The sequence below is a fragment of the Notamacropus eugenii genome, chromosome 1 (assembly GCF_028372415.1).
Source record: "Notamacropus eugenii isolate mMacEug1 chromosome 1, mMacEug1.pri_v2, whole genome shotgun sequence".
Classification (NCBI taxonomy): domain Eukaryota; kingdom Metazoa; phylum Chordata; class Mammalia; order Diprotodontia; family Macropodidae; genus Notamacropus; species Notamacropus eugenii.
In genome coordinates, this window is record NC_092872.1 from 39,777,090 (window position 1) to 39,802,314 (window position 25,225).

Here is a 25,225-nt window from a genome sequence, read left to right on the forward strand (position 1 = left end):
GGAAATAAGAAATACAAGTAAAGGGGTATAGAAAGTTATTTGGCCCTACAGGACAAAAGAGAAGAAGGGGACAAGGGCAGAGAGGGATGATAGAAGAGAGGGCAGATTGGTGATAGGGGCAATTAGAATGCTCAGTGTTTTGGGGTGGGGGGAGGGGACAAATGGGGAGAATATTTGGAACCCAAAATTTTGTGAAAATGAATGTTAAAAGTTAAATAAATAAATTAAAAAAAAATACGTAGACTCTTGTTTTGGTCATGACTCTCAGGTAGCCCAACGATTATTAAATTATCTCTCCTTGATCCATTTTCCAGGTTAAAGTTCTTTTTTCTCTTTGCTTTTTGTTTTTATTAGGAGATACCTTCCATTCTCTTTTAATTTTTTTTTTTTTTTGATTGCTTGACTTTGTTTTAATAGACATTACCTTATGGAATCATTGGCTTCTGTTTGTCCACTCTCATTTTCAGAGTTTGTGGCTTAGGCAAGGCTTTGTACCTCTTGTGCTAAGTTCTGGATTCTTTTCCCCATTTTTTTCTTCTATAGCTTCATTTCTTTTCTAATTCTTTCCTCTAGCACCCTCGTTTTATTTATTAAAAAAATAAACTTAAAAAAATCCCCAACTCTTACTTCATTTCTTTTAGGAGTTCTGGGTGAATTTATGTCTAATCTGTGGTAGTTTTTTGAGGCTTTGCTTGTAGATATTTTGAGGTCTTTCTCTTCTCCTGGGTTTGTGTCTTGATCATCATCAACAGAATTTTTTGTTTGTTTGTTTGCTCATTCCTCTAGCTTACTTCTTAACTTCATGTTTTATGTGAGGGCTGAGCTCTACACACTTCTGAAGGGAAGATCTAGACTGGTCCTGGTGCTTTCATGGGGTATTGAATGTCGTGGTATTCCAGGATCTCAGAGACAGTTTGTGCTGGGGACCTTCAAGCTTTTAATACTTCCATAGTGATCTGATCCAGGGTAAAATTTGATTGCTGACTCTCTGGTCTTAGATCCACAAGTTACTGACTTAGGTTTGGGTCTGAGCAACATACATTTGAGCATGCTCCCATTGGGAGTTCCAGAAGATCACTGCTGGTTTCAGCTATATTACATAGCATGAAAGTTCTACTTTGTTCCCCTCTGCTGACATGGACTGGAAAAATTACTCATTGTAATTTCTTTTCTTGGATTTCCCAATCAGTATTTGGTTTGGTACATTTTCTAGATATTTGAAGGATTTTTGGTGGGATGAGGGGAGATAGGAGGAGTTTGATATACTTCCTACTACTCCACCATCTGATGAGGCCATCTCGAACCTCAGTCACTCAGGCTTACAACCTTGGCATAATCTGACATTCTTCACTCTTACTCATCCCACATGTTCAATTTTTTGCCAAATCTTGTTATTTCTTCTACCTTCACAGCATTTGTACATATACCCTATGTTACATATACCCTAAATTAAGGCCTTCATCACATCTTCCCTGGACTATTACAATAGCCTTTTGTTTGGATTCTCTGCCTCCATTCTTTCTCCACTCCAATCCATCTTCTATTTAGCTGCTAAGATGATTTTGAAAGTTTAGTTTGGCCATCTCACCCCTGTTAAAGTAGCTCCTTTTATTTCCAGGATTAAATAAAAGCTCCCTTACTTTTACCTCTTAGTTCTTCTTACTTCCCTCAAGAATCAGCTCAATTCCCACTTTCCACAAGAAGCTTTTACCAGTCCCACCTGATAACCCAGGTGATAGTGTCTTCTGTTCTGTAATAGTAATTTAAATGGAAAGATCTTTCTCATTAATTAATAGGCCCATATGATCTGCTTAAATAGCCTGGAAGCCTAGGTCACATGTGGTGGGAGGAGCTTGCTGAAGAGGTAGAACAGGAAGGGTGGAGCTGAAACATGAAGAAGTGAGTGAGTGGGGTCAGGTCAGAGGGGAAAGAATGCAGGCCACTGGCACAGGCCCAATTGACACATGGTGACAGTTGATAGTGAGAAGGTCCTGGCTGAGGGAGGAGAGGTTTGAAACTGACACATTGTTACAGTTGATAGTAAGAAGGTCCTGGCTGAGGGAGGAGAGGTTTGAAACTGACACATTGTTACAGTTGATAGTAAGAAGGTCCTGGCTGAGGGAGGAGAGGTTTGAAACTGACACATTGTTACAGTTAATAGTAAGAAGGTCCTGGATGAGGGAGGAGAGGTTTGAAACTGACACATGGTGACAGTTGATAGTGAGAAGGTCCTGGCTGAGGGAGGAGAGGTTTGAAACTGACACATTGTTACAGTTGACAGTAAGAAGGCCCTGGCTGGGGGAGGGAAGGTTTGATGGCACTCACATGCTGTGATCATGTTTATTAATTACTTTGTCACCATGACAAATTTTGTTCTCTGGCTCTGGGATTTGGCTTTCTGGTGCTTAAATAAATGATTTTCTTCTGCCTTCTATATGGAGAGTCTTTTATATTTTGCAATTGAGAACTATGCTGGTATATTCATAGTCACCACCAGTGCTGTGAATATTGCCTTGGTGATACAGTTTCTTGAAGGCAGGGTTTTTGCCTTTCTTTGTGTTCCTAACATTTATCATAGTGCCTGGTACAAAGTAAATTCTTGGGGTAGCTAGATGGTTTAGTGAATAGAGCACTGGTCTGGAGGTTAGGAAGACCTGACTTCAAATCTAGTTCAGACACATACTAGCTATGTGACTCTAGCATTTAATCTCTGCTTGCCTCAGCTTCCTTATCAGTAAAACAGGGATGATAATAATAGTAATTAACATCTTTTTTAAAAATTACTTTTATTTCATTAAATATTTCCCAGTTATATGTAAATAATTTTTGAACAATATTTTTAATTTTGAGCTCCCAATTCTCTCCCTCCCTCCTCCTTCAGAAGGTAAGCAATTTGATTTTGATTATACATCAATGGTACCTAAATTCCAGGGTTATTATGAGGACCAACTTAGATAATGATTGTAAAGTATTTAACACAGTAAGCATTATTGTTGATTGACTAACATATCTTTTTTTTTCCTGTAAGTTAATCCAAGCTGAAGCTACTGCTATAAGGTAGTCAGGTCTTTATGTATTCTCTTTCTGAAGCTCTCAAACAGATGAATGGGCAGCTATGATAGAAACATCATTTTCTTGACTCAGCATCTGTGAGTTTCCTGACTTCCTTAACTGCCCTGCCATGCCCCAGTGCAATCTGATTGGCTCCATCTTCCCTGAGTTTCCTGGACTGAGAACATAAAAGGTCCTAGCCATATATAATAAATACTTCTCAGATCTCATGAGTGCCCAAGACCATGAGAGTTGCCACATCCTGGACCAGATTAAAAATTTCCAGATGTAAACGAGAAGGACTGGATCTAGGGAATCAAAGTGCCATCATGTCCTTGCAATGACTGGATAAAGTAAACCTGCTTTGTTCAATAACTCTCGAATGCCTCATTTCATTCCAACATGGAGCCTGAATTCAGAGGGCCTGACTCCTGCTCAAACATGAAGGGGGAAGTTCAGAATACAGGCTGGGACATTCTCCTTTGAGGAATGCCATAGATTCTCTAGAAACGTCACATACTGACTCCATCACATCTTCAACAGATCTCAGGGCATGAAAGTTAGCACCAAATGAAATACCCTTAAAGATTTCGCTCCAGGGAGGACAAGTAAGGTTTATTCCTGGAAAAGTCGGGGTTGATCTTTTGATTCTGCCACTAATAGTTGGCCTCAGATTCATCATCTGCAACTAGAGGGCTGAATTAGATGATGTCAAAGATCTCTTTCATCTCTAATGAGATATGAATCTATTATACTCTTCTGGTCTGTTTGCAAAGTCCATGGGCTGGAAGTAGGGAGATATGTGTTATGGTTTTGGTTTACTTATTAATGCAGCTTATGACCTTGAGAAAAAAATCACTCTTTGCCTCAGTCCTCTCATCTCAAAATAATGCCACTTAACCTCCAACTACCTCCAGAAGTTGTTTTGAAGAAAAAAAATCAGACAATAGAGACCAATGTGTTTTGGAAAAATTAAGATGTACTCTCCCAGTAAAAGCTATTATCAACACCAAGAGCATTCAGCTTACAGTTTAATTAATTTGCACCTTTTGCATGATTCCTTTCCAGATCTGAATTTATAAGCACATTTTATTCACAGTACAATATTTTGTCTCTTCTAGCAACCAGACTCGGTAGTACAGCTACAAAGTCTGAGTCACCGAACAAAGATTTCAGAAAAGGCCTCCTTACTAATTGAAAAAATTCCTAGGGAGAGCTATCAGGGATACCATATGGCAAACTAGGATTGCCTATTTTGCTTTACCATTTGGTAATTCTCTATTGCCATTTGGATTTTTCCGGTTTAGACTATGATTAAGTTGGCCTTTGGTAAATGGAAGTCCTTTGCATCTCAGAATAAATCAGTACAGCTTTGCACTTTGCTTTGGGGGTTTGGCTGATTTCCAGGTTTTATGAAGAGGGTTCAGGACAGAGCTTTGAGGACACTCATGGTTAATGGCATGATCTGAGTGAAGATCCATTTAATGAGACAGAAAAGAGGTCAGACAGGTTGGAGAACTGGGAGAGCAAGGTCATAAAAACCTACAGAAAGGAGAGATTATCCACCAGGAAGATGAGGATCAACTGTCAAGGCCACAGAGAAGTCAAGAAAGATGAGAACAAAGAAAAATCCATTAGCTTTAGCAATTAGAGAGATTGATTCTAATTTTGAAGAGAATGGTTTCAATTGAATGATGACGTTGGAAGTCAGACTGCAGAGCGTTTAGAAGAAAATGAGAGGACAGGAGTGAGAGTACCGAGTATAAACGTCTTTGTCAAGGAGTTTAGTCTCAAAGAGGAGAAGAGATGTAACTAGTGGATTTGGTTGACTCAAGTGAGGATTTTCTAAGGATGAGGGAGACATATATGTTTATAGGCAATAGGGAAGAAGTTGTAGGTGGGGGCGGGGGAAGAGAAACATAAAAAGAGTGAGGAAGGAAGGAAAGAAGAAAGGGAAAAAGGAAAGAAGGAAGAAAGGACCACAGGGTGGAGTGATCTTCCAGAAAGAGAAGGTTGCTGGGTAATAATGAAGAAAAAAGTCTAGAGTATCAGGAGTAGGAGCCCAGAGAAGTGAATGTCAAGTAGCTAATTAAAAACTTGTGTTTCTATGCATTTTATTTTTTAAAAATGTTTTTAATTTAAGCTTGCGAGTTACTTTCAACAAATACAGTGGGGGGGACAGACATAAAAACCATCTAATTAGAATTATTTACATTTTAAAAGAGAATATATACTTTCACAAAAATAACAGTAATAATTTACTGTCACAACAGATCTCTTTTTCTGCATGTATTACGTTTTGTTAACATGTATTTTTTTTAATGGTCTTCTAGAGGCAGGTCTTACTAAGAGCAATTTAAGGGGCACATAGCATCTTTACATAGCTTCCATTGCCCACACTAGTCCTGAATAAAATTCAAGAAAATAGCCATGAAGGTCCCAGTATATGCTTTCCCACTCCCACTTTCTTTGTGGAAAGAATACTAGGTATGGAGCCAGAAAGTCTGGATTCAAGTCTTGACTTTGTTACCTTGTGCATTTTATTTAATCTTTCCGATGCCTAGTTTCAGCCAACTGCCTCGTAAACCTTTAAACAGTCTATTAATAGAAGTTATTTCCATTATGAGACATAAAGAGCCGTGATCTTTCACTATTGCCACACACGAGACACCAAAGCAGGCCATCTAGGGAGGGAAAACAAAAAAAGCCAACCCTTTGCACAGCTGCAGAATACCACCTTTGGTGGTGAGGAGTTAATCTTAATCTAAAATCATTGCTAGATGCTTTGAACAGTGCCTTCTAACTGAGGCCAGTTTGCTGTAACTGTTCCGAGGTTTAAAAAATCCTTTGGACAGACTTGCTGGGGACAGAATGTTCACTTGAGATCTGCAAATGCTTGTCATGCACATCCTGGCATGGCTGGTATGCTCAGTGAGGACAAGCCGAGGCTCAGTAGGATGCTTAATGGCATGCTAGAAAGCAGCTGGCAGAGAGTTCAGAAATCCCAGTGTATCCTATTGGGGCAGCCAGTCTTCAGGGGAGCTGGACCCTGCATGGCTAAATTGCCTTGTCTCTAAGTCTAAAGGAAAAGTTCTGCCTGGAAGGGGTTTCTCAACCCAGCAGCTGAGGCTGGTCCTCATGAAGCTGATTCCCTACTCTACATTTTAGGTGTTGATTAATCCTGAGTCCCAAAGGACAAATGCCTTCTGTAGTCTCAGGGATATACGGAGGACTGAATCCCAATTTTGCTTTAACTAAGAATCCTAATAGGACAGTGATGTATATAGATAAATGCAATGGCCATAGCTAAAGTATTCTCCCACATGCATTTTCATAATTCAACAGGGTGTAGCATAGTAGAATATCTGGACTCAAGTCAGGAGATCTGAGCTCAGTTATCAGCCCTGATGTTTACTAAAGCTCTGATACTGATCACAGGCAAACCACTCAATCTGAGTCGCTTTTCTCATCTATGAAATGAGTAATACCTACATGATCTACCACATAGGGTTGTTGTAAAATGCCTTTTAAATTTTAAAGTATTATAAAAATGTGATTATTATTTTTATTATCATTCAACGAGCTCACAGTGCCTTTGAGCAAAGCACTGTATATACTGGGGAGTCTCAGTGATGAACTAGACCTTGGCGGAAAGTCACTACAACTGGTGAGTGGTGGGGACTGTTACAAATTAGCCTAAGAAGGATAATACAGGACAGGCAACTATTGGCAGAGACAGAAGAAAGTAGCAGCTGTCTACCTCTGTCATTTGTCCCCTGATGCCCTGCTGTTCTCAGGCCAGAGAGTATTTGCCAGAATGGCCCTTAGTGAATCCAACCATAGCCATAAAAAAAAAGACAGGAGAGGAAGAGGGGAAAGATGAGAATGCACATAAAATAATCATCCCCCAAGTCATTCAGGAGATGGTGCTGATTTTAATCTATTGAATTCACACACAAATTCAATAGTTGAATAGATGAGAGAAAAATCCAGATCAGGAGTCTTTAATGATTTTTGTGTCATGGGCTCCTTTGGTGGTCTTGTGAACCCTATGGACCCCCTCCTCAAGATGCTTATAAATGCATAAAATACAGAAAAAGGAAAGCAATTATATTGAGATATATTTATAAAAATATTATAAAAAATAAGTTCCCAGACTGCCACGCTTAAGTATTCCTGTTTTAGCCCTCTTATTTTAGAGATGAGGATACAGGATCTCCTCATGAGATTCCAATAGTTCATCTCACATTTATATATTCACTTATACTTTCCTCAGAACACCACATGAGATGGGTAATATGTGTTATTACCACCTTATCAATGAGGAAAGTGAAACTGAGAGGTTGAAAAATCTGCCAAAGGTCACAAAGACTGCTTCCCCTTGCTCAATTATCCTTATTGGAAATGAGCCGTTTTAAACACATGGAAAGCACACAACCAAACCAAGCACCAGTCCTTGGCAAACTTGTAGCTCCATTTCAACTTATACTTATATCCTCAAAATAACTAGTTACCCTTCCAACAACAGAGGCAAAGCAACAAACACAGGATTAACCAAGTATGAGGTAAGGAGGAAGAAACGCAAAGCAGGTCAGGATAGATGTAAAATTCTTTGCTTCCTTAACAAAGCCCTAACTGATGGGAGGACAAGGAAAAGGGAGGTTGTCAGATACAGGCAAATAGGTGTCCATATGCAGGAATGTACAATGGGAAAGAAAAATAATCCTGTTTGCTTAACAACTTAGCCCTAGAACTGCTGAGTATTGACTTTGGTATGGTTCCTATTAGGAAACAGGTATGGAAACTCACCTGTATTTTAACATTCCATGTTGATAGACTTCATTAAAGGCCTATAACAACGGATCCCTACGTATAACCTTTATCAAATTCCTTACCATCTCAGGAAGGGGAAAGGGTTGATAGAGGGATAGAATTTAGGACTCAAAACATTTTAAAAATGTTTAAAAAGTGTTTTTACGTGTAATTGGGAGGGAAATTTTTTTAATGTTATTAAAAAAAAAATGGGTGCCTAACTAGTAAACCTGATTATTTTTCCTGTTTAGATATTATTGGGCATGACTTACAATTATGAGGTATAACCCCTCTAAAAGAAAATCTCTTCTTCTTAAACACTAATCATCACTTAAAGAGAAATCTCTAGTTATCTGGCTGTTCTAGTCACAGCTGTCCCCAGGTGACCCTGGGGAACAAAACCACTGACCTCTCCTACCTTCCTTGTTTTCTCATCTATTCCATGAAGGTTGGCCATACCAATTTCACACTGTAGAGGGCCACCTTGGGTCAAGGGGAGATAGATAACTGGCTCATCTTTTGCCTATCTTTTCAAACCTCTTTCTGACAGAAAGTGTTGTCAGAGGGAGGGTTCTATGATCTCTTAGGTCAAAATCCCTCTTTGGAGCACAGGAGAGGGCACGTTCCAACTAGTGTCATTGAGCCAATCCTTGGGGGTTCCCCCGACATAACTTCCTCCCCATCTCCTCTATTTCCTGCAGCATAGCTCCAATTGTGAAGTAGATGACATTTGCCTTTTATGCCTCCAGTTTCCCACTTCTGTTATTTCCCCTCTGCCCTAACTGCAGACAATGATCTTATAAACTAATTTATGTGAAAGGATCAGGGACCAGGAAACAACTTCAAGAGTGCAACTTCCTCATTTTACAGACATTAGACCATACTCATGGTCACAAAGCTAGTGACTGATCTAGGACAACCCAGGACTTACTACACCAATTCCCAGGCAAGGGGCGGGTGATTCCAAGTGGCTCACTCAGATCTTGTATTTGGATACCTTTGACTATTTTTTAAAGGAAAAATAAAGTCGAGGCCGGCTGTTGCTTAGGGACTACTTTAGTTCCCATGCCAATAGAAATGGAGGATTCTTCTCTAGCTTTCCAAACCAGCCCACTGGACTGCAGTATCATGGATTTTCTCCCTCCCTTTTGTCCTTTTTCAGGGAGTTTCATTGAGGGGAAACGTGGATGACTTGTGTTCATACATATATTACGTGGAAGTTGTGGTAGAGAAGGCTAAAACTTTTTTCTTGATTGTAGGGGTGGAATGAAGTGGCAACAGACAAACCTCTGTCTAGAAAATTTGCAGGTATGTTACACGCTGGGAAAAGTTGAGTAGAAGCTTTCTAACACCATCAATATCCATTTTCATCTTCCTGCTTCTCTGCTGAAACTGAGCCTTCTTTGTGTGCCCTGAGGAAAAGGGAGGGATGACAAGCAGAAGAATGCAAAGCATTCACATTCAGGGGCTGAGGGCTTTCCCCAGACTACCCAGGGTGGCTGCTGGAAAATCCAGTAAGTAAATAGGATAAAGGGGTGTGTGTGTGTGTATGATTAAGGGGAAACCCTTCTACTCTGAAAGGAAAAATCAAGACCCCAAATAGAAAGAGAGGGGAAAAACTCTTAAAAATCATTCAAGAGCTGACCTTTTCTTTTTAGCATCACAAATACGATTTCCTGGGGTTAGACAATGCTGTGACTGGTCCACTCTTTGCAGCCAGTGGAAAGATTCCGACAATAGACGATACTAAATAGTGGTGTACTACTAAGGTGGAATAAATGCACTATATAATAGCAGTGCTAATGATGATTTGTTTTGCTTAACTATTTGTTCCAAGGAGGGTTTTGTGAAAAGGGGCATAGTAGCAGGAACTGAAAATGGTATTATTAAAAAACTCAAGACAGTATCAATGAAACATTTCTTAAAAGAACGGGATCACGACCTGTAGGTTCTTCTCCTTAGCCAGGTTCTTGTCAGGCCTAGATAACCAAGCCAAAGAACAGAAATGAGGCCCCTAAGTGGTCCCTGTGACCCTGAGTATGAGTACAGAGATAATGACGGATACCCTGGGAAAAGGGTCTCTAAACTTCTTCTCAATCCTGCCTAGCAGAAAAACCAAGCCCTTGGTTGAAAGAATTATAAATGTAGACACTGAGGAATGTAAGGAAGCCATCTATGTATGCATGGTACCCCAGGACCCACAGGATGTGATCTGGGCCTTCATGGTTCTGTCAACATAAAGGAACTGGCTGACCAAGTTGATAATCTCAGGGTAGGAAGGGACCTTAGAAGTCAAAGACTCGTAGTTCAAAAGCTAGATTCCATGGCCAATCTAGTCCAACCTCATTTTAATGATGAAATGAAGGCTTGAGTCAGTTAAACGGCTTGCTCAGGGTATAAGTAATGGTGGTGGGATAGAAATCCAAGCCCTGACTCCAAAACACTAATGCTCTAACAGAAACCAAACCTAAGCAGCAAACTCCTCTAGGAAATCTCCAGATCTCCCCCAAATTTTTCTCAACTCCAGACACGGAATAAGCTGCCCTGGGAAAGTGAGGGTGGGGGTGTGTGCTCCTTATCGTTGGTCTTTATACAGAAGTTAAATGTCCTCTTGTTGAGTAGGTTGGTAGAAGGATTCTCATTCAGGTTAGTATAGGTTGGACTAGACAACTAGGTTTCCTCCAACTGAGTAGGTCATTCAGTCTCTGGCTCAAGATTTTCTCTTTGGGCAGGACAAGATGGAGTGAAGAGATCTGGGACCAAGATGATGGCCCACGCAGTGGGAGATCTGTAGGAACATCTAAAGTTTAGGGTTCCAAGAAGGTCTGCCGAAAGAGATGCTTATCCACCACTTTAGCCTCAAATAAAGACCAGGATGCCAGCCTGACTAGAAGCTCCTAGGCTGAGGCAACCAGCAGCTGAGACAGCACAGCCTCCCAACACACTTGACTTCACATACTCTCCCCATGTTTATAAAGGAATCTCTTACACTGAACAAACTTGGATGCTGTGCTTACCCCTAGGAGGGGGAAATGGGTGGATAACTACATTATTTGAATGTCTTTTATTTTTAACGTTCTATAAAAAAGAAAAAAGGACAAAAAAAGTGTGTGGCTGTCTTTGTCCTAAATGTTTATATGGTCTTCTTCAGGAGTCTTCACTTTTCAGTCTGGTCTGACTTGAAGGTGGAAGTGATGCTACTTGATGGTCTTGCTGAGGTTTGAGAAGCCAACTCCCACACATGTCATCAATACCTTCTCCCCTCCCTTGAGCTCTTCACCACATGGCTTAGTTTCAATTTTGAACATGATCTGGAAGAAACTCTTCAAATGTCGCAAAAATTCTATCCTAAAAAAGGAAAGAAAGGGGAACAAAATAAATTTTTTGAAGGATTCTCTCTCAACCCTCCCATCCCATTTCTGATCCTCTAAAAAGACACCACAGCCCACCACCCTCTCCCCTGGGCACTGCTCTTCTCCGAACCTTTTTCATTGTTTAAAGTTTCAATCCCACTCCCTGGTGGCAGAAATGTAGCCAAAAGGTTAACACAGCAAGAAGGAAGGGAGAAAAAGGTGGGGCGGGATAAGCTGTCACCTCTGAAAAACTGGCTCCATCAGAACATCAAGGGCTGACTGGTAAAATCTTAATGTAAGGTAGGTGAACCAAAGTAAAAGAGAGCTCTTATAAGTAGACATGAGAGGCAAGGTGAAAGGGATCACTAAGCATATTCAGGACCAGAAAAGTCACACAGCAAGAACGAACAACACAAGATAAGCCAGGTGCCACACTGATATCCCCAAAATATTACTAGAACTAGAGGAAAGAATCCAGGGAATTGGGTAGATTTTTTTTTTTTTGGTGACCAGCAAGCTCTTCATCAACAAGAATTTACTAAGTGCTTACTACTACATGCCAGGCATTGCGCTAAGCTCTAAGGATACAAAGAGAGGACAAAAACAATTCCTTCCTCTCAAGGAGTTCACATTCTAATGAGGGAGACACTATGCAAGCAATGATGTACAAACAAGACAGACAGGATAACTGGGAGGTAAATCTCCCAATAATATTAACAGGGAACTAGGAAAAGCTTCTTGTATAAGGTGGGATTTTGTGGGGACTTGATGCCAAGGAAGCTAGGAGGTGGGGACAAGGAGGGAGAGAGCACCAGGTAAGAGAGTCTGCCACAGGAAATGTTGGGAACTGGGAGATGGAGTATTTTGTATGAGGAACAGCAAGGAGGTCAGTGTCACTGGATCCAACAACATGGGGAACTATAAGAAGTCTGGAAAAGTGGGAAGGGGCCAAATTATTAAGGGCTTTGAAAGCCAGGGGATTTTATATTCATCTCAAGGGTAATAAGGAACTATTGGCATTTACTGGGTGGGAGAGGAAAGATCACTCTGATGGAGCAGGAGGAGATGACCCATCAACAGGCTATAACTGTAATAGTCTAGGCACAAAGAATGAAGGCACCAAAGTAGTGGCAATGTTACAGGAGAGAAAGGAGCTTCTATATGAGAGATGTTAACGACTGTGACTGACCAATCAGAGCATGGACATGCTGAAGTGGTAATGTCTCATCCTTCTGGGTCCTTCTCACCATTATCCTAGTTCACGGCCTTTTAACCCAGGCTGTTAAAAATGTCTGTTCCACCCCCATCCCCACCACCTAACCCCCAAACATATTTGTGGCAAAACCTCAAGCTGACAGGCTAGCTCTGTAGAAATAGATAGCCCCATCTCACCCACTCATCTGTAGTCTTAGGAGAAATAACGTGTTCTCCCTTTCTCTCTCCTCTTCCCCTACTGCTAAAGAGATGATTTCCAAGGGCACAGCTGGAGCACAAACAGCTTGCTGCCTGTGCTCTCAGCTCCCATGATCCTCATCCAGCCAGCCTATTGAAATCTGATTATGCTGGTGGGTATGCTCTGCTCAGAATTTTCAACTGGCCTTGAAAAAACACAGCCCTTCTCTCCTTTAAAAGCCTGTGTGTGTGTATGTGTGTGTGTGTATGTGTGTGTATCTGTGTGTGTGTCTGTGTCTGTGTCTGTGTGTTTGGGGGGGAGAGGCCCCCAGGATCTGCAGCCGCCTTCTTCAACTCTTGGAGAGGGACAGGAGAAACACACACTCCAGTGTCTCTGCCTGGGTAGCTGTCACTTTTGGAAAAGCAATGAAACCTCCACCAACAAGATGCAAGTTGAAAGAAAGCCTGTCCTACTTGGACGGGGTGTTCTGCCAAACCCCTCAGCTAGCCTGAGGTAGGACTATACTGAAACCTTAACTAAGGCACATTTCAAAGAACGCCTTTCACTGCTCCCGGAAGCCCAAAGTCTCCCTTCTGCCTGGATATGAAAGTGTTAAAAGACTTTTCATTTTAAATGAAAGGAGAGAAAACACATACACCCTGGCACACATCCAAACCTATCCTATCTGCCTCCCCCCAGGAAAAAAAAAAAACAAGAGGTGACTTTAACTCACTCTCTTCACACATTAAAAGGGAAGCGAGGGGGAGGAGGAAGAAGCATAAAACTAAAGCATTATTTGTTGGTGTTTCAATGTCTACTTGCCAGAAGCCAAGCCACAGCAAGGCTGAGCCTGGGGGAAGATAGGGCCCCAGAGCAAACCTGCAACTGAAACCAAGTTCTAAGAACTTCCCCCTTCCCCCTCCATGGCCCTAGACACAGACACATGCAAGAGATAGCAAGGAAGGAAGGAAATCAGAGACCCTCAACCCTCCCCTCCTGTGTGTACACACACACACACACACACACACACACACACACACACACACACACACACACACACACACACTTCACTGAGATGGGCCTCCCAAAGCAGTAGAGCTGGCCACTCTTCATGTTAACCCACTCATAACATTAAGTATTTGTATCTCCCTTCCCTTTACTTCTAATATTACAAAGAAACAGATATGGTCCAGAGAGGCATAAGTTAACAATAAGGATAAAAATACCAATAATCATTCTTATTCTTGCAGCAGCAGCAGCCAGCATGTACATAGAGTGCTTTAAGGTTTGTAAAACCTTTACATTTTATCCTCATAACAACCCTGTGTGGGTAGGTGCTGCATTTTAGAGATGAGGACACAGAGGCAGACAAGGTTAGATGGTTTGCCCAGGGTCGCAGTGTCTAGAGCAAATTTGGATCCAGGTCTATCATTAGCCCAAGTTCAGTACTCTTATCTAACACGCCACCTAGCTAACTAAATATAACAGATACAGTCCTTAGCATAGCAGAAAATTGTCAGGACAGAGACTGGAACTCTGGAGATTTCATACGTCTAGGGAACCTCCCAGGTGATGAAAATCCCTGTATCAATACAGGTTACCACTTTTACTGCAGTTGACACTCTGAGAGAACCAGGACCAGAGCATTTACAGGTTAAGTGACCTGCCTAGGGTCACACAGCCAGTATGTCAGAGACAGAGCTCGAACCCAGGTTTTCTGGGACCTGTATCAGAGTCTTCTGGTTCTTTGTGTAATACAACCACACAGCCTCATTTAGGAGAGGAACTGATTAGCTTGACAAAACAAACTACAGATAACACTGGGGCTAGGAGGTACTCTGTATACATATTTGGAAGGCATCTCCCCCTTCACAGAGCTGCCGTATGGATCAAATGAGATAATATAAAAGAGTACTGGAAACCATAAAGTGCCATCTCTATTATTTTTAAAAGGAGATCGGCCCAAAGATCCTCAAAGATTCCTGGCAGCTCTAAATCTCTGATCCTGAGTCTCAATACAAATTCCCTCTGCAACATATCCAACAAGGGGTTATACAGTTTTCTTCAATGCCAGTAAAGGGCGCCAAAAGCAAACCATTTTATTTGGGGATAGCTCGAGATGCCAGGGTCTTCCTTCTGTGATTACATTCCATCTGTACGTACCTCCTACGTACAGCTTTATTTGCATGTTCTTTCCTGTTTAGAAGGTAAGCTCCTTGAGGGAAGGACCACATTTTTGCCTTTCTTTGTAGCTCTAGTGCTAGGCATAGTGCCTGGCTACACCACTATAGGTGCTCAATTAAGGCACAGGAGGCCCTTCACCATTCTAGCTGTCCATCTCTGGATTCATTCCATCACTCACTTCACAAGCATTTATTAAGTGCTTATTATGTTCCTGAGACAGTATTAAGTGCTATGGATAAAAGAGCAGTCTTCAAGGAGTCTAAGGGGGGGTAGGGTGGGGAAGGAGGGGGAGGATGACTCACAAATTAATTATACACAAACAGGAAACATATGGGATAAACTGAAGATAATTTCAGAGCGAAGGCACTAGCCTTAAGGGAGACAAGGCTTTTTTTTTTTTTTTTTACAGAAGGTGAGATTTTAGCTAAGACCCTACCAGTGAAAAATGCCCAGTTTGGGTGGGAGGGGGGAAGGAGATGAGAAAAAAAGGATTTTAATTGAAAAAAATACTATTTAATTAAAAAATAACAAAACTGTGTGCCTTACTTGGATTCCTGAGGAGTTGGGGAAAAAAAAAAACAAAACATACTTTGAAAAAGAGGCAGTTTATAGAAAAACTACTGAGGAAGAATACACAGGCCAGTGTCATTATATTACAGAGGATGTTGGGAAAGTAAGGAGACTCGAAGGGTAGGAGGGAGCCAGATTATGAAAGCTCTGAAAGCTAAAGAGACGGTTTTATATTTGATCATGGAGGTACCAGGGAGCCACTGGAGTTTACAGAGTAGGAATGTCACATGGTCAGACCTGGGTACTCTCCAACTTACCAACGTCCTTCCTAAAATATGGTGCCTGGAAGTGAACGTGGTTATTTCTGCTCCCAGCTCTCTCTAGGAGGCATTGTAGCACAGTGGAATAAATGTCAGATTTGGGGTCAGAAGGTAGCGAGGTAGCACAGTGGATAGAATTAAAGTGGCTTTTTAAAAAACTCTCAAATCACAGGATATGAAGAGTTGGAAGAGAGAGACCTTTGAAATGGGAGGTAGCATGCTGAACCTGGAGGAAATGGGGCCTAGATTCAAATGATCCTGAGCAATCACTTTCCCACTCAAATGAGGGGCTTGAACCAGGTAACCTGTAGGGCCTTTGAGTCTACCATTTATATCCTATGAAGAAACTCATCTCTTCCATCCACCCCTCTCTTTTTACTTACCAATTAAATCTGGTAAGAGGCAGAGACAGGACAGAAAGCTACAAGTTCTGACTTCCAAAGGTCTTCTCCACTATTCCTCCTCTCTGGCTCCTCTCTACAGTGAGATCACTACCTATCCAGTCTGTTAGGCTCATGCTGAGAGAGCTGGCCTGACATTATTTCCCTACCCTCACTCCATTCTTAAAAATAGCTAGAATTTACCAGAGCACTTTAAAGTTTACAACGTGCTTAACAAATATTTCATTTTATCCTCACAACAACCCTGGGAGGTGGGTGCTACTATTATTATCCTCAGTTGACAGATGAGGAAACAGAGGCAGACAGAGGTCAGGTGACTAGTACAGGGTCACACAGCTAGTTAAGTGACTGAGGCCAAATTCTGAACTCAGATTTTCTTGACTCCATGTCCAATGCTCTACCCATTGTGCCACCTAGCTACCCATCAAACCAGTAACACCCCGAAAAACCTACTCCAAGCCCATAAAAGGTACTCCAAATCCCTTTCCCACCCCTTTTCAATTCATTACTTCATGAGTCCATTCCTATGGAAGAATTAGCAAGCTACAGTTGCTGTGCCTGAGGGCACAGGGTCCGACGATCCACTCTCTCCAGGAAACAGTAGTGTTCTGGTTCTCTTTCTTTTCTCTCAGTAGTTTCCCTCTCTTTCTCTTCTTTCCTCTCTCTCTCCCTCTCTCTCTCTCTCTCTCTCTCCTCCCCTCTTCTCTCCCTCTCCCTCCACCCCCACCCCCTCATGTGATGGCACCACCATTCTTCAGTTATCACAGTACTGTACCTTTCACATATACAGCATCGGTACCATGATAACCGAAAAAGGACAGTTCAGTCTCATCTCTACCTCCTCCGCTGGCCAGAAACGTACCCACAAAGGGAGACTTGACTGGGGGGAAATCTATCCGTGCACAGCGTTCTCATCAGTCTGGCAGGCAAACGGTTTTCAGGAGCTCTCATACCCAATGATTAAAAAAGAAAAAGCTTCTCAGGCCATGCTTTTGGCTCAGCCATCTTACAGGCCCAACTGCATACGCACCGGACGTCCAGACGTGCTTGCTGCTTAGCTCTCTTCGTGACCCAAGTCAAGGATTGTTAGAACTGGAAGAGACCTCAGGGATCATCTGGTCTAACTCTTTGCATGATGAACAAGAAAGCCAAGGCTCAGCAAAGGGAAATAACGTGCCCCGATGCACAAACAAACAAAATTCTCTCCTTTTACTACGCATTCCTACCTGTGAGTGTCATGACCTGTTACCTATCTGATAACTCATTTGCCTAGCAAGCTTTTCTCCCATCTTCCTCATACAAGGCTGGGACCATTTCTAGACAGTACTTCATTTTCTAGATATGGAATGTGAGCACTGGAAAGGTGGTATGATTTGCCCAGGTAAGACACAAAAGTGGAGTCTGTGCCCATGTCCTGCTCCAAATCCTGTACTCCTTTTGATACGCAGTGCTGTCCAGAAGTGTAACTGGGAAGTTTTCTACTTCTAGAACCATTTTCAACTCGATCATACCCTATCATCTTTCGCAAAAATAAAGCACTCAACATGTATCCCTTCTAGTTGTTGCAACTGAGCCACTGCAAGAGGAAAGGAAAAAAAACCCCACAACAAATAACCAACAAATAAGTTATGAGACATCAGATGTTTAACCCCAAAAAGAATAAATAAAAATCCAAAGGCAGAGATTAAAGGATCCATACCCAATATGTGGGGCTGCTTTAATTGGTCCCAAATGAAAATTATAGCTGGGAAAGAAAGAAAGTGAGCTTCCCATAGGTAAAAATAAACAGTGAGTGAAGAGTTCCCACATTTGGTTCACGTAAGTCTCAAGAAGTACAGGCAGTTCTCTACACAATGACAAGCTATGCTCAGTACAGTAACTTTGTCATTTGGTGCAATTAGAAAAATAAACCAGCTCAGCTAGCAGGGCTTAAGAAAACAACTTACGTGTAAGGAGACAGCGGTCCTAGCAGGACTTTGGAAACATCCTGCTGTCCAAGGGTCATGAGGAGCAGGACTAAACTCTGGTTGGTGGAGTCCACACAACCTCCCTGTCAACACAAACATTTTAATTATTAATCTTTGTACAAAGCGGAAAATGGAAGCCCTCCCCACCCCCAAAGGGAGAGATAAGAAAGGAAAAAGAGAAACATTTACCAGGAACAGGGGAGCCCATAAAATGCCAGATTGCATTGGCCAAATGCTAATAAAATACAGGGTCATTTTGTAAGGGGAAAGCTTATGTAATCTAGCTTTAAGGGGACACACTTTACCAAGACCTTTGCAATAGCTAGGGACAGGCAAACGGACAATTTAAGTTTACAAAGTAAAAAAGGAGGCTGTCGGTAATTAAGAGAGCAAGACAACATTTTACTGAGTATAGCGTAAGTCAAAAGCATAATTCAGTACTAGGAGATCTGTAATTGATTACTGAAGGTTAAATGGCTGCCAAGCAAGTGCCTACTCTTATTCCATCCATAGCAGAACAAAGTTAGCCCTGTCTAGTAAGAGGATCTGACCTTCTGTACTTATTCAAACACAACCACAGAAAGGGTGCTAGGATATCTGTATAAATTTTTATAAATCTTTCCTCTGTGACTTGGTCCGGACCTGTGATTTCATCAAGAAAGGGAACCCCTAGTGTGAAATCTCCCCCAAAAAGCTCCTACTTGTACAAAAATATTTAAAGTAACCATTTAAAAATATCAATTTTTTTTTATTGATGTCTTATGTTTGAACTTTTTGTTCTAAATATATCCTTCTCCCCTTCGCTTATAGAAACCATCCCTTGTAACAAACAGTGGATAAAACCAATCAATGTATCAACAGCGTCTGACAGTATATGTGATGTACATTATCAGAGTCCCTGACTTCTGTAAACTAAAGGAGAAAAGAAATGTGTATTTTCTCAACTTCTCTAAACCAGGCTTGGTCATTATAATTGCAGTGTTGAGGTTTTTTTGTTGTTTTTCTTTCCATTTACAATAATTTTATCATATTCATTTATAATTTTTTTGGCCATTCACTCCCCAGTTGATGGATGTCATAATTATTGCATATATTGTTTTCTTAGTTCTGCTTCCTTCACTGCATCATTTCACGTAAGTCTTTGCATGGTCCTCTGAATTATTCATGTTTTTCATTTCTTATGCTATAGTAATACTACATTATTCCATTACATTGATGCAATGCAGTTTGTCTGGTCATTTACTAACCAATTAGCATCACTATTTTGTTTCTAATTCTTTACTTCTTTCTATCAGCAATTTTTATTGTAACAAATAACTCAAAGTGGGCATCCATCAACTTGGGAATGAATTCTAAGTGAATACAATGAAATTATTGTGATGAAAAAAGTGACGATGGTGTGCCAATTCAGAGAACCTTGGGAAGACTTTCATGAACTGATGCAGAGGAAAATAAAACAGAAGCAAGAGAAAAATGCACAGGACTTCTAAAATAATAATGTTGAAAGACCACAGAATGCTAATTCACAAAGGGATTAAGTGTGTCTTCAGATAAATGAAGCATTCAGGGATGGTGAAGCATGCCCATCTCCTACTTCTTGGCAGAGAGGTGGTGGACTACAGGAGTAGAATGAGATGGATATTTGCAGACATCCCCAATGTCTCAGTTTGTTTAGTTTGGCTACACTTATCTCCTACAAGAAAGGATTCAAGGGTTCTACTGGGAGAAAGGGAGATCCTTGGAAATAGTTAGACAAAAGTAACAGCAATATAAAATCTGAAGGATAAAAAAAGGCTGGGTGGGAGGAAATTTCCTCTGTGGATGTAGATCAACAAATTATCAGTACCTCAAAATCTTTCGTGAGTGGTCCAGGGCATTGAGAGACTGACTTGCCCAGAGTCATACAGCTAGTATGTGTCAGAAGCAACATCTGAACCTGGGTCTTAATTTAATTATGCCTCTTACATAATAATACAATCTACATCATAGGGTCAATCAAGAAAGAGAGTATATATAAAACCCTTTGCAAATCTCAGAGTGCTTTATAAATGCAAGCTAGCTATCTGAACTTTGTCCAGGATCTTCCAATTCCACTTAAGTTGCACCCCAGTGGGACTTAAAATTAAAACACTGGGGTTGTCAAGACCTATCCTCTCCACATTTTTCCTGTTGGTGCTTATCTTTCTCATTTTCCAAATTAAGTTTTATTTTCAGATGTGCCTTTTTTCTAATCCCCCTCCTCATCCCCTATTGAGAAAGCAAGAAAAAAAATCCATTACAAGAATGAATCATCAAACCAAACAAATTCCCGCACTGGCCATATCCGATCCCCCCCAATATCTCCATCTGGGCTCTGATTCCATCGCTTCTCTATCCGGAGGTAAGCAGCATGTTTCATCTTGTGCCCTCTGGAATCGTGGCCGGTTGCTGCGTTGCTCAGAATCCCTCAGTCTTTACATGTCACTTGTTTTTACTGTGCTGTTATTAATGTAGAAATTATCCTGCTGCTTCCGATCACCGTTTGGCATCAATTTTTAGGTCTTCTCAGATTTCTCTGAAACCGCTCCTTCATCATCTCTTACAGCACAACAGTATCTTATCATATACATATACTACATAACTTGTGAAGACATTCCCTACTGAATGGGTCCCCTCCTCTTGGCCACCACAAAAAGAGCTGCTATAAATATTTTTGTATGTAAGGAACTTTTTTTCTCTTTCTTTGATCTCTTGGGCATGAGACCTTTATTAGAGAAACCCACTGCAAAGACTTTTTCTCTACTTTCTTGCTTCCTTTCTAATTCTAGATACACTGGATTTGTTTGTACAGAAACGTATTAATTTGATGTAACAAAAATTATTCATTTTAATTCAGGGATCTTCTATATCTCTTGTTTGATCAAGAATTTTTCTCCTATCCACAGATGTGATTGGTAATTCTTTCTTGCCCCTCTAATTTATGTTACGCTTTATGTCTAAGCATCTATTTGGGAGCTTGTCTTGGTATATGGTGTGAGCTGCTGGTCTCTACCTAAGTTTCTATCAGACTGTTGTCAATTTTTATAACTGATTTTGTTAAACAGGCAAGTTCCAACAGCTGGGATCTTTGGGTTTATCAAACACTAGGCCACTGGGCTCATTTGCTTCTGTATAATCTAATCAGTATCACTGACCAACCTCTTCATTTCTTAATCAGTACTAAATTGTTTTGATGATTATGGCTTGACTGTACAGTTTAAGATCAACACATGCCTCCATTCCCACCTCTTCCATTCCTTTTCCTCCATTTGGGTTTTTCTGAACTCATCCTGGGTGGCACACCTGGTGGTACGCCTGTGTTTGTGTTCCCCTATTTTTGTGAGTCCCTAAAGAGAATTCTTGGGCTATGGGATATATTTTAGGATGGTGACAGGCTGAAAGACAGAGCACCCACCAGTAGTAGGTTCAGGGAGAAGTCATATTTCTCATCAAAAGGTCGGTCTCTTTGTGAGCAACAACTTGTGAACCCACCTCTATTTTCTTAGGGATTTGTGTCATAGGACATGGGACACGACTGAAGATCCCTTTGCCTTTAAACAACTTAACAAAAGCTTTTCTTAAAGTGCAGTCCTGCCACTCTAATTAGGATCTTGCCTTCAGGAAGTAACAGCCATTTGCCTGTGGCCACAGTAAGAGTGAGGGGGCTGATGTTAAAACCATTCACATTCCATTCTCCTTTGTGACCAATGGCATATATGTGAAAGAAAAGCCCTCTGGGTTAAGAGTGGGACAATTATGGTAACTGGATTTCAGGGGGAACAAGCTCTATGACCTTGGCTATAGCAATACAAGTCTAACTTAACACTAAGCTCACAGGGCAAGAGGGATGAAGATGGATGAAGATGAATGGATGGATGGATGGATGGAGGGATGGACGGATGGATGGATAGATGGACAGATGGATACATGGATGAATGGACAGTTGTTTGGTGAGATCTGTGGTTCTTTACAACTCAAGTGGAACACAGAGAACCTGGATAAAGTTTAGTTAGTTTACATTTACATGGCACTCTAGATCTGCAAGATGCTTTACATATATATTCTCTCATCTGACTGAGACTACGAGGTAGATATCATTATCCCCATTTTACAGGCATAGAAACTGAGGCTAAGTGATTTGCCCAGAGTCACACACTGAAGTGTCTAAGGCAGGATCTGAAGCCAGGTGTTCCCGATTTCAGTCCCAGCTGTCTATTTATTACACTATGGAGTTAATGTAAATTCAGGAAAGAATCATAAAGATCAGTGAATTATACAATTTCAGTTTAAAAGATCTTCTGAGGTCATTTAGCTCAACTTGTATCTAAGCAGGAATCCCCTTCATGAAATCCTTGATAAATGGTTTAGCTTCCCACTGAAAGTTTCTAGCGATGAATCATTTATTAGTATTTTGTAAGATCAGGATAATAATGCCAGTAATATCTATCTCCTAAATACGTGTGAGGATAAAATGTAAGAAAACTAAGTGCTTCAGAAATGTCAGCTGCTATAATTATCATCACGGTTATCTCATCCCCTCCCCCCAGGCAGTCCAATTCACCTTTGTTAATGGAAGGTGACAAGTTAACCTTCTGGACTTGAGCAGCTTGGAAGAGCTAGAAAAGCATGATGGGAATAAATGTAGTTGAGATGCAACCACACTGCCAACCCCATTCCCTCCTGAAAGGCCAATGACTTACTCTATAAATCTCTTCCAGCAACAGCTTTGCACAGTTCCTGCCAAGGTCTTCTGGGAGCACCGCTGCCCCCTGACCCTGGGGGTTTGAGGCCAGCTCTGCGCTGAGAAAAGTACCATTGGTGGTCTCAGCAACAAGTGAGAGCCCAAAGCCTGGAGACCTGCAAATACACACACACAGAGCACGATTTTGAGTCAGAGTTAATAAAACTGTCACAGCTGTTCTACAGCAAAAGGGTGGAGGACCACCAAGGTCAAACTGTGTTACTCAAATTACTTCCCCTCTCTGGGCCTCAGTGTCATTATCTATAAAAGGAAAGGGTGGCACCAGATGATCTCCAGAGCCCTTCCAGCTTCAAATGTCATGACCCTCTAAGTCACATATCCCTTTGACAGCGAGCCTTATCCCAAAGCTACCTGGAGTTACACTGAGTCTCATAATCAATTTCATTGGTCTGTAGGATGTTACATAGCTAGGTGTTAGGGTCCAATGGACAGAGGCCAGGTCTGCTTCCCTCACCAGAGAACCCAGGAATATATTCCTGTCTTCACTTCCCTTGATGAAAAATATCCTCTCAGAATTTCCTATGAGGTGGTGGAGTAGATAGAGCACCTGATTTGGAGTCTGGAAGACTCCCCTTCCTGAGTTCAAATTTGGCCTCAGATACTTCCTAGCTGTATGACCCTGGGCAAGTCACTTAACCCTGTTTGCCTCAGTTTCCTTATTTTAAAATGAGCTGGAGAAGGAAATGGCAAACTACTCTAGTATGTTTGCCAAGAAAACCACATGGGGTCAAAGAGCAGACAGGACTGAAAAATGACAGAGAAGTACCAGGTGAGGAGTACAGCCAAGATTCCAACTCAGGCCTTCTGATTCAGGGTGGTCTTACATTCTTTCCACCACACCAATTCATTGAGTTTGTACCACTCAGTTGTTTAGCCCTGGCCATGGTGCCAGCAGACATGACCAAGGCAGAAATCAGTGCCCGGAAGGAAAGATAGGAGTTCTACCCGACAAGAAGCCTCAATTTGCTCAGGTCACGATCTCCTTGGCTACATTAGGGCAAAACATTCCAACAGAGTGTTTAAAATGATTCCATTTGCCCACAGCTTTTCATGAATAAACCTTTTATCTAACAGGGTGCTGGGCACACAGTGGGGCTCTATAATACATATTTTTGATGAAATAAAAGTGCTCGCTATCCAAGAGAATCCCTGGAGGTGAATCTTATCTTTATCTCTGTCAATACACAAGTTTTTTCATCAATTTCTATTTTTATATACTTAGAAAAAGCTTTAAAACCCAGCACAATTTAGGAAAAGGGAGTGTTTAAGTCCTTGTTAATTACTTGACAATGGAATCCTGGCATACCCTACACCAAAAGTCATTAACTAGATCCCCCAAATAATTCAGAAGTCGTTTCTCAACTGTTTTAGTGGTTTGTTTTGTTAGGGGTGGGGTGCATTTGATGGGGGTTGGGGTGGGAGGGTGAAGAGGGGAGGGTGACTCCCAATATGAAAACCACCTCCAGCAGTGCAACTTGTCTGAAACTTTTAACTTCAGAAGAGTGTCTGGGGCCCCCTGAGAAGGTGACTGTCTTGCCCTGGAGTATGCCTCAGACGCAAAGTTTAAACATAAAGACAGATCCTCCTGACTCCAAGACGGGTCCACTTCCCACCATCTCATGTCGCCATTTCTAGATTCATAATCAGTAATGTTTTAGAACTGCAATTGTAAAACTATGAGGAAAAAGGGGGAAAATTAAGATCCCCAATTGCAGAATAGACACTTTAGAGATCATCTAGGCCAAGTATTCTTAACGGAGAGTCCATGAATTTGTTTTTTAAAAATATTGTGGTAACTATTTTAACACTTCCTTTGTAATCCTTTATTTTTTATTTTACTCATTAAAAACATCATTCTGATGATATCTCTCTACCTCCAGAGAGAGAAGCAATGAACTCTGAATACAAACTGAAGTATAATTCTCTCACTCTATTTTTCTTGCTTTAAAAAAAAACATGGCTTATATGAATGTTCTGCATGATTTCACACGCAGAATTGATTTCATATTGCTTGCCTTCTCAGTGGGAGGGAGAAAGAGAATTTGGAACTCTAAAAAGAAAACAAGCTTAAAAATAAATAAATAAATAGTAAATTTTAGAAAAGAAAAAAATAGATGAGACATGGGGGGGAAAACCACATTATGCTGAGAAGTGATCTCTGTAACAAAAAAGGGTTAAGAACCCCCAAATGCTAGGCCAACCCCCTGAATTTATAGAGAAGTAACTGGGATCCATATATATGGTTTTTATGAACTATATAAGTGACAGAGCCATGATTAGAACCCAGGGCTAGAGGGACAAATTCAGCACTCTTTCTTCTTGCTCTACAACATAGACATTTAGCCAAGTTTTAAAATACCATTTAACCTTAAAACAAATATTAAACCACATGATTAAATAATTTTTCAAGGGTATTCATGAAAAAGAAGACCACCCAGGGTTTAAATACTCCAT

The 25,225-nt window shown here is 41.1% G+C and overlaps 1 protein-coding gene and 1 long non-coding RNA gene across 2 annotated transcripts in view; one reads left to right on the top strand and one right to left on the bottom strand.

Moving 5' to 3' along the window:
- Positions 1-1,905: 1,905 nt before the first annotated feature.
- Positions 1,906-10,609, top strand: LOC140496918 (uncharacterized). Its single transcript, XR_011964451.1, has 2 exons — positions 1,906-2,884; positions 9,123-10,609. It is a non-coding gene; the product is annotated as an uncharacterized lncRNA (long non-coding RNA).
- The window catches only part of RCL1 (RNA terminal phosphate cyclase like 1), a 55,549-nt gene continuing 40,518 nt past the window's right edge, over positions 10,195-25,225 (bottom strand). Inside the window, exons 7-9 of the mRNA XM_072597329.1 lie at positions 22,710-22,866; positions 17,971-18,074; positions 10,195-11,211 (exon numbers count right to left, since the gene is read on the bottom strand). Coding sequence (XP_072453430.1) covers positions 11,061-11,211; positions 17,971-18,074; positions 22,710-22,866 — 412 coding nt within the window. The 3' untranslated portion in view covers positions 10,195-11,060. The remainder of the gene's footprint in view (positions 11,212-17,970; positions 18,075-22,709; positions 22,867-25,225) is intronic.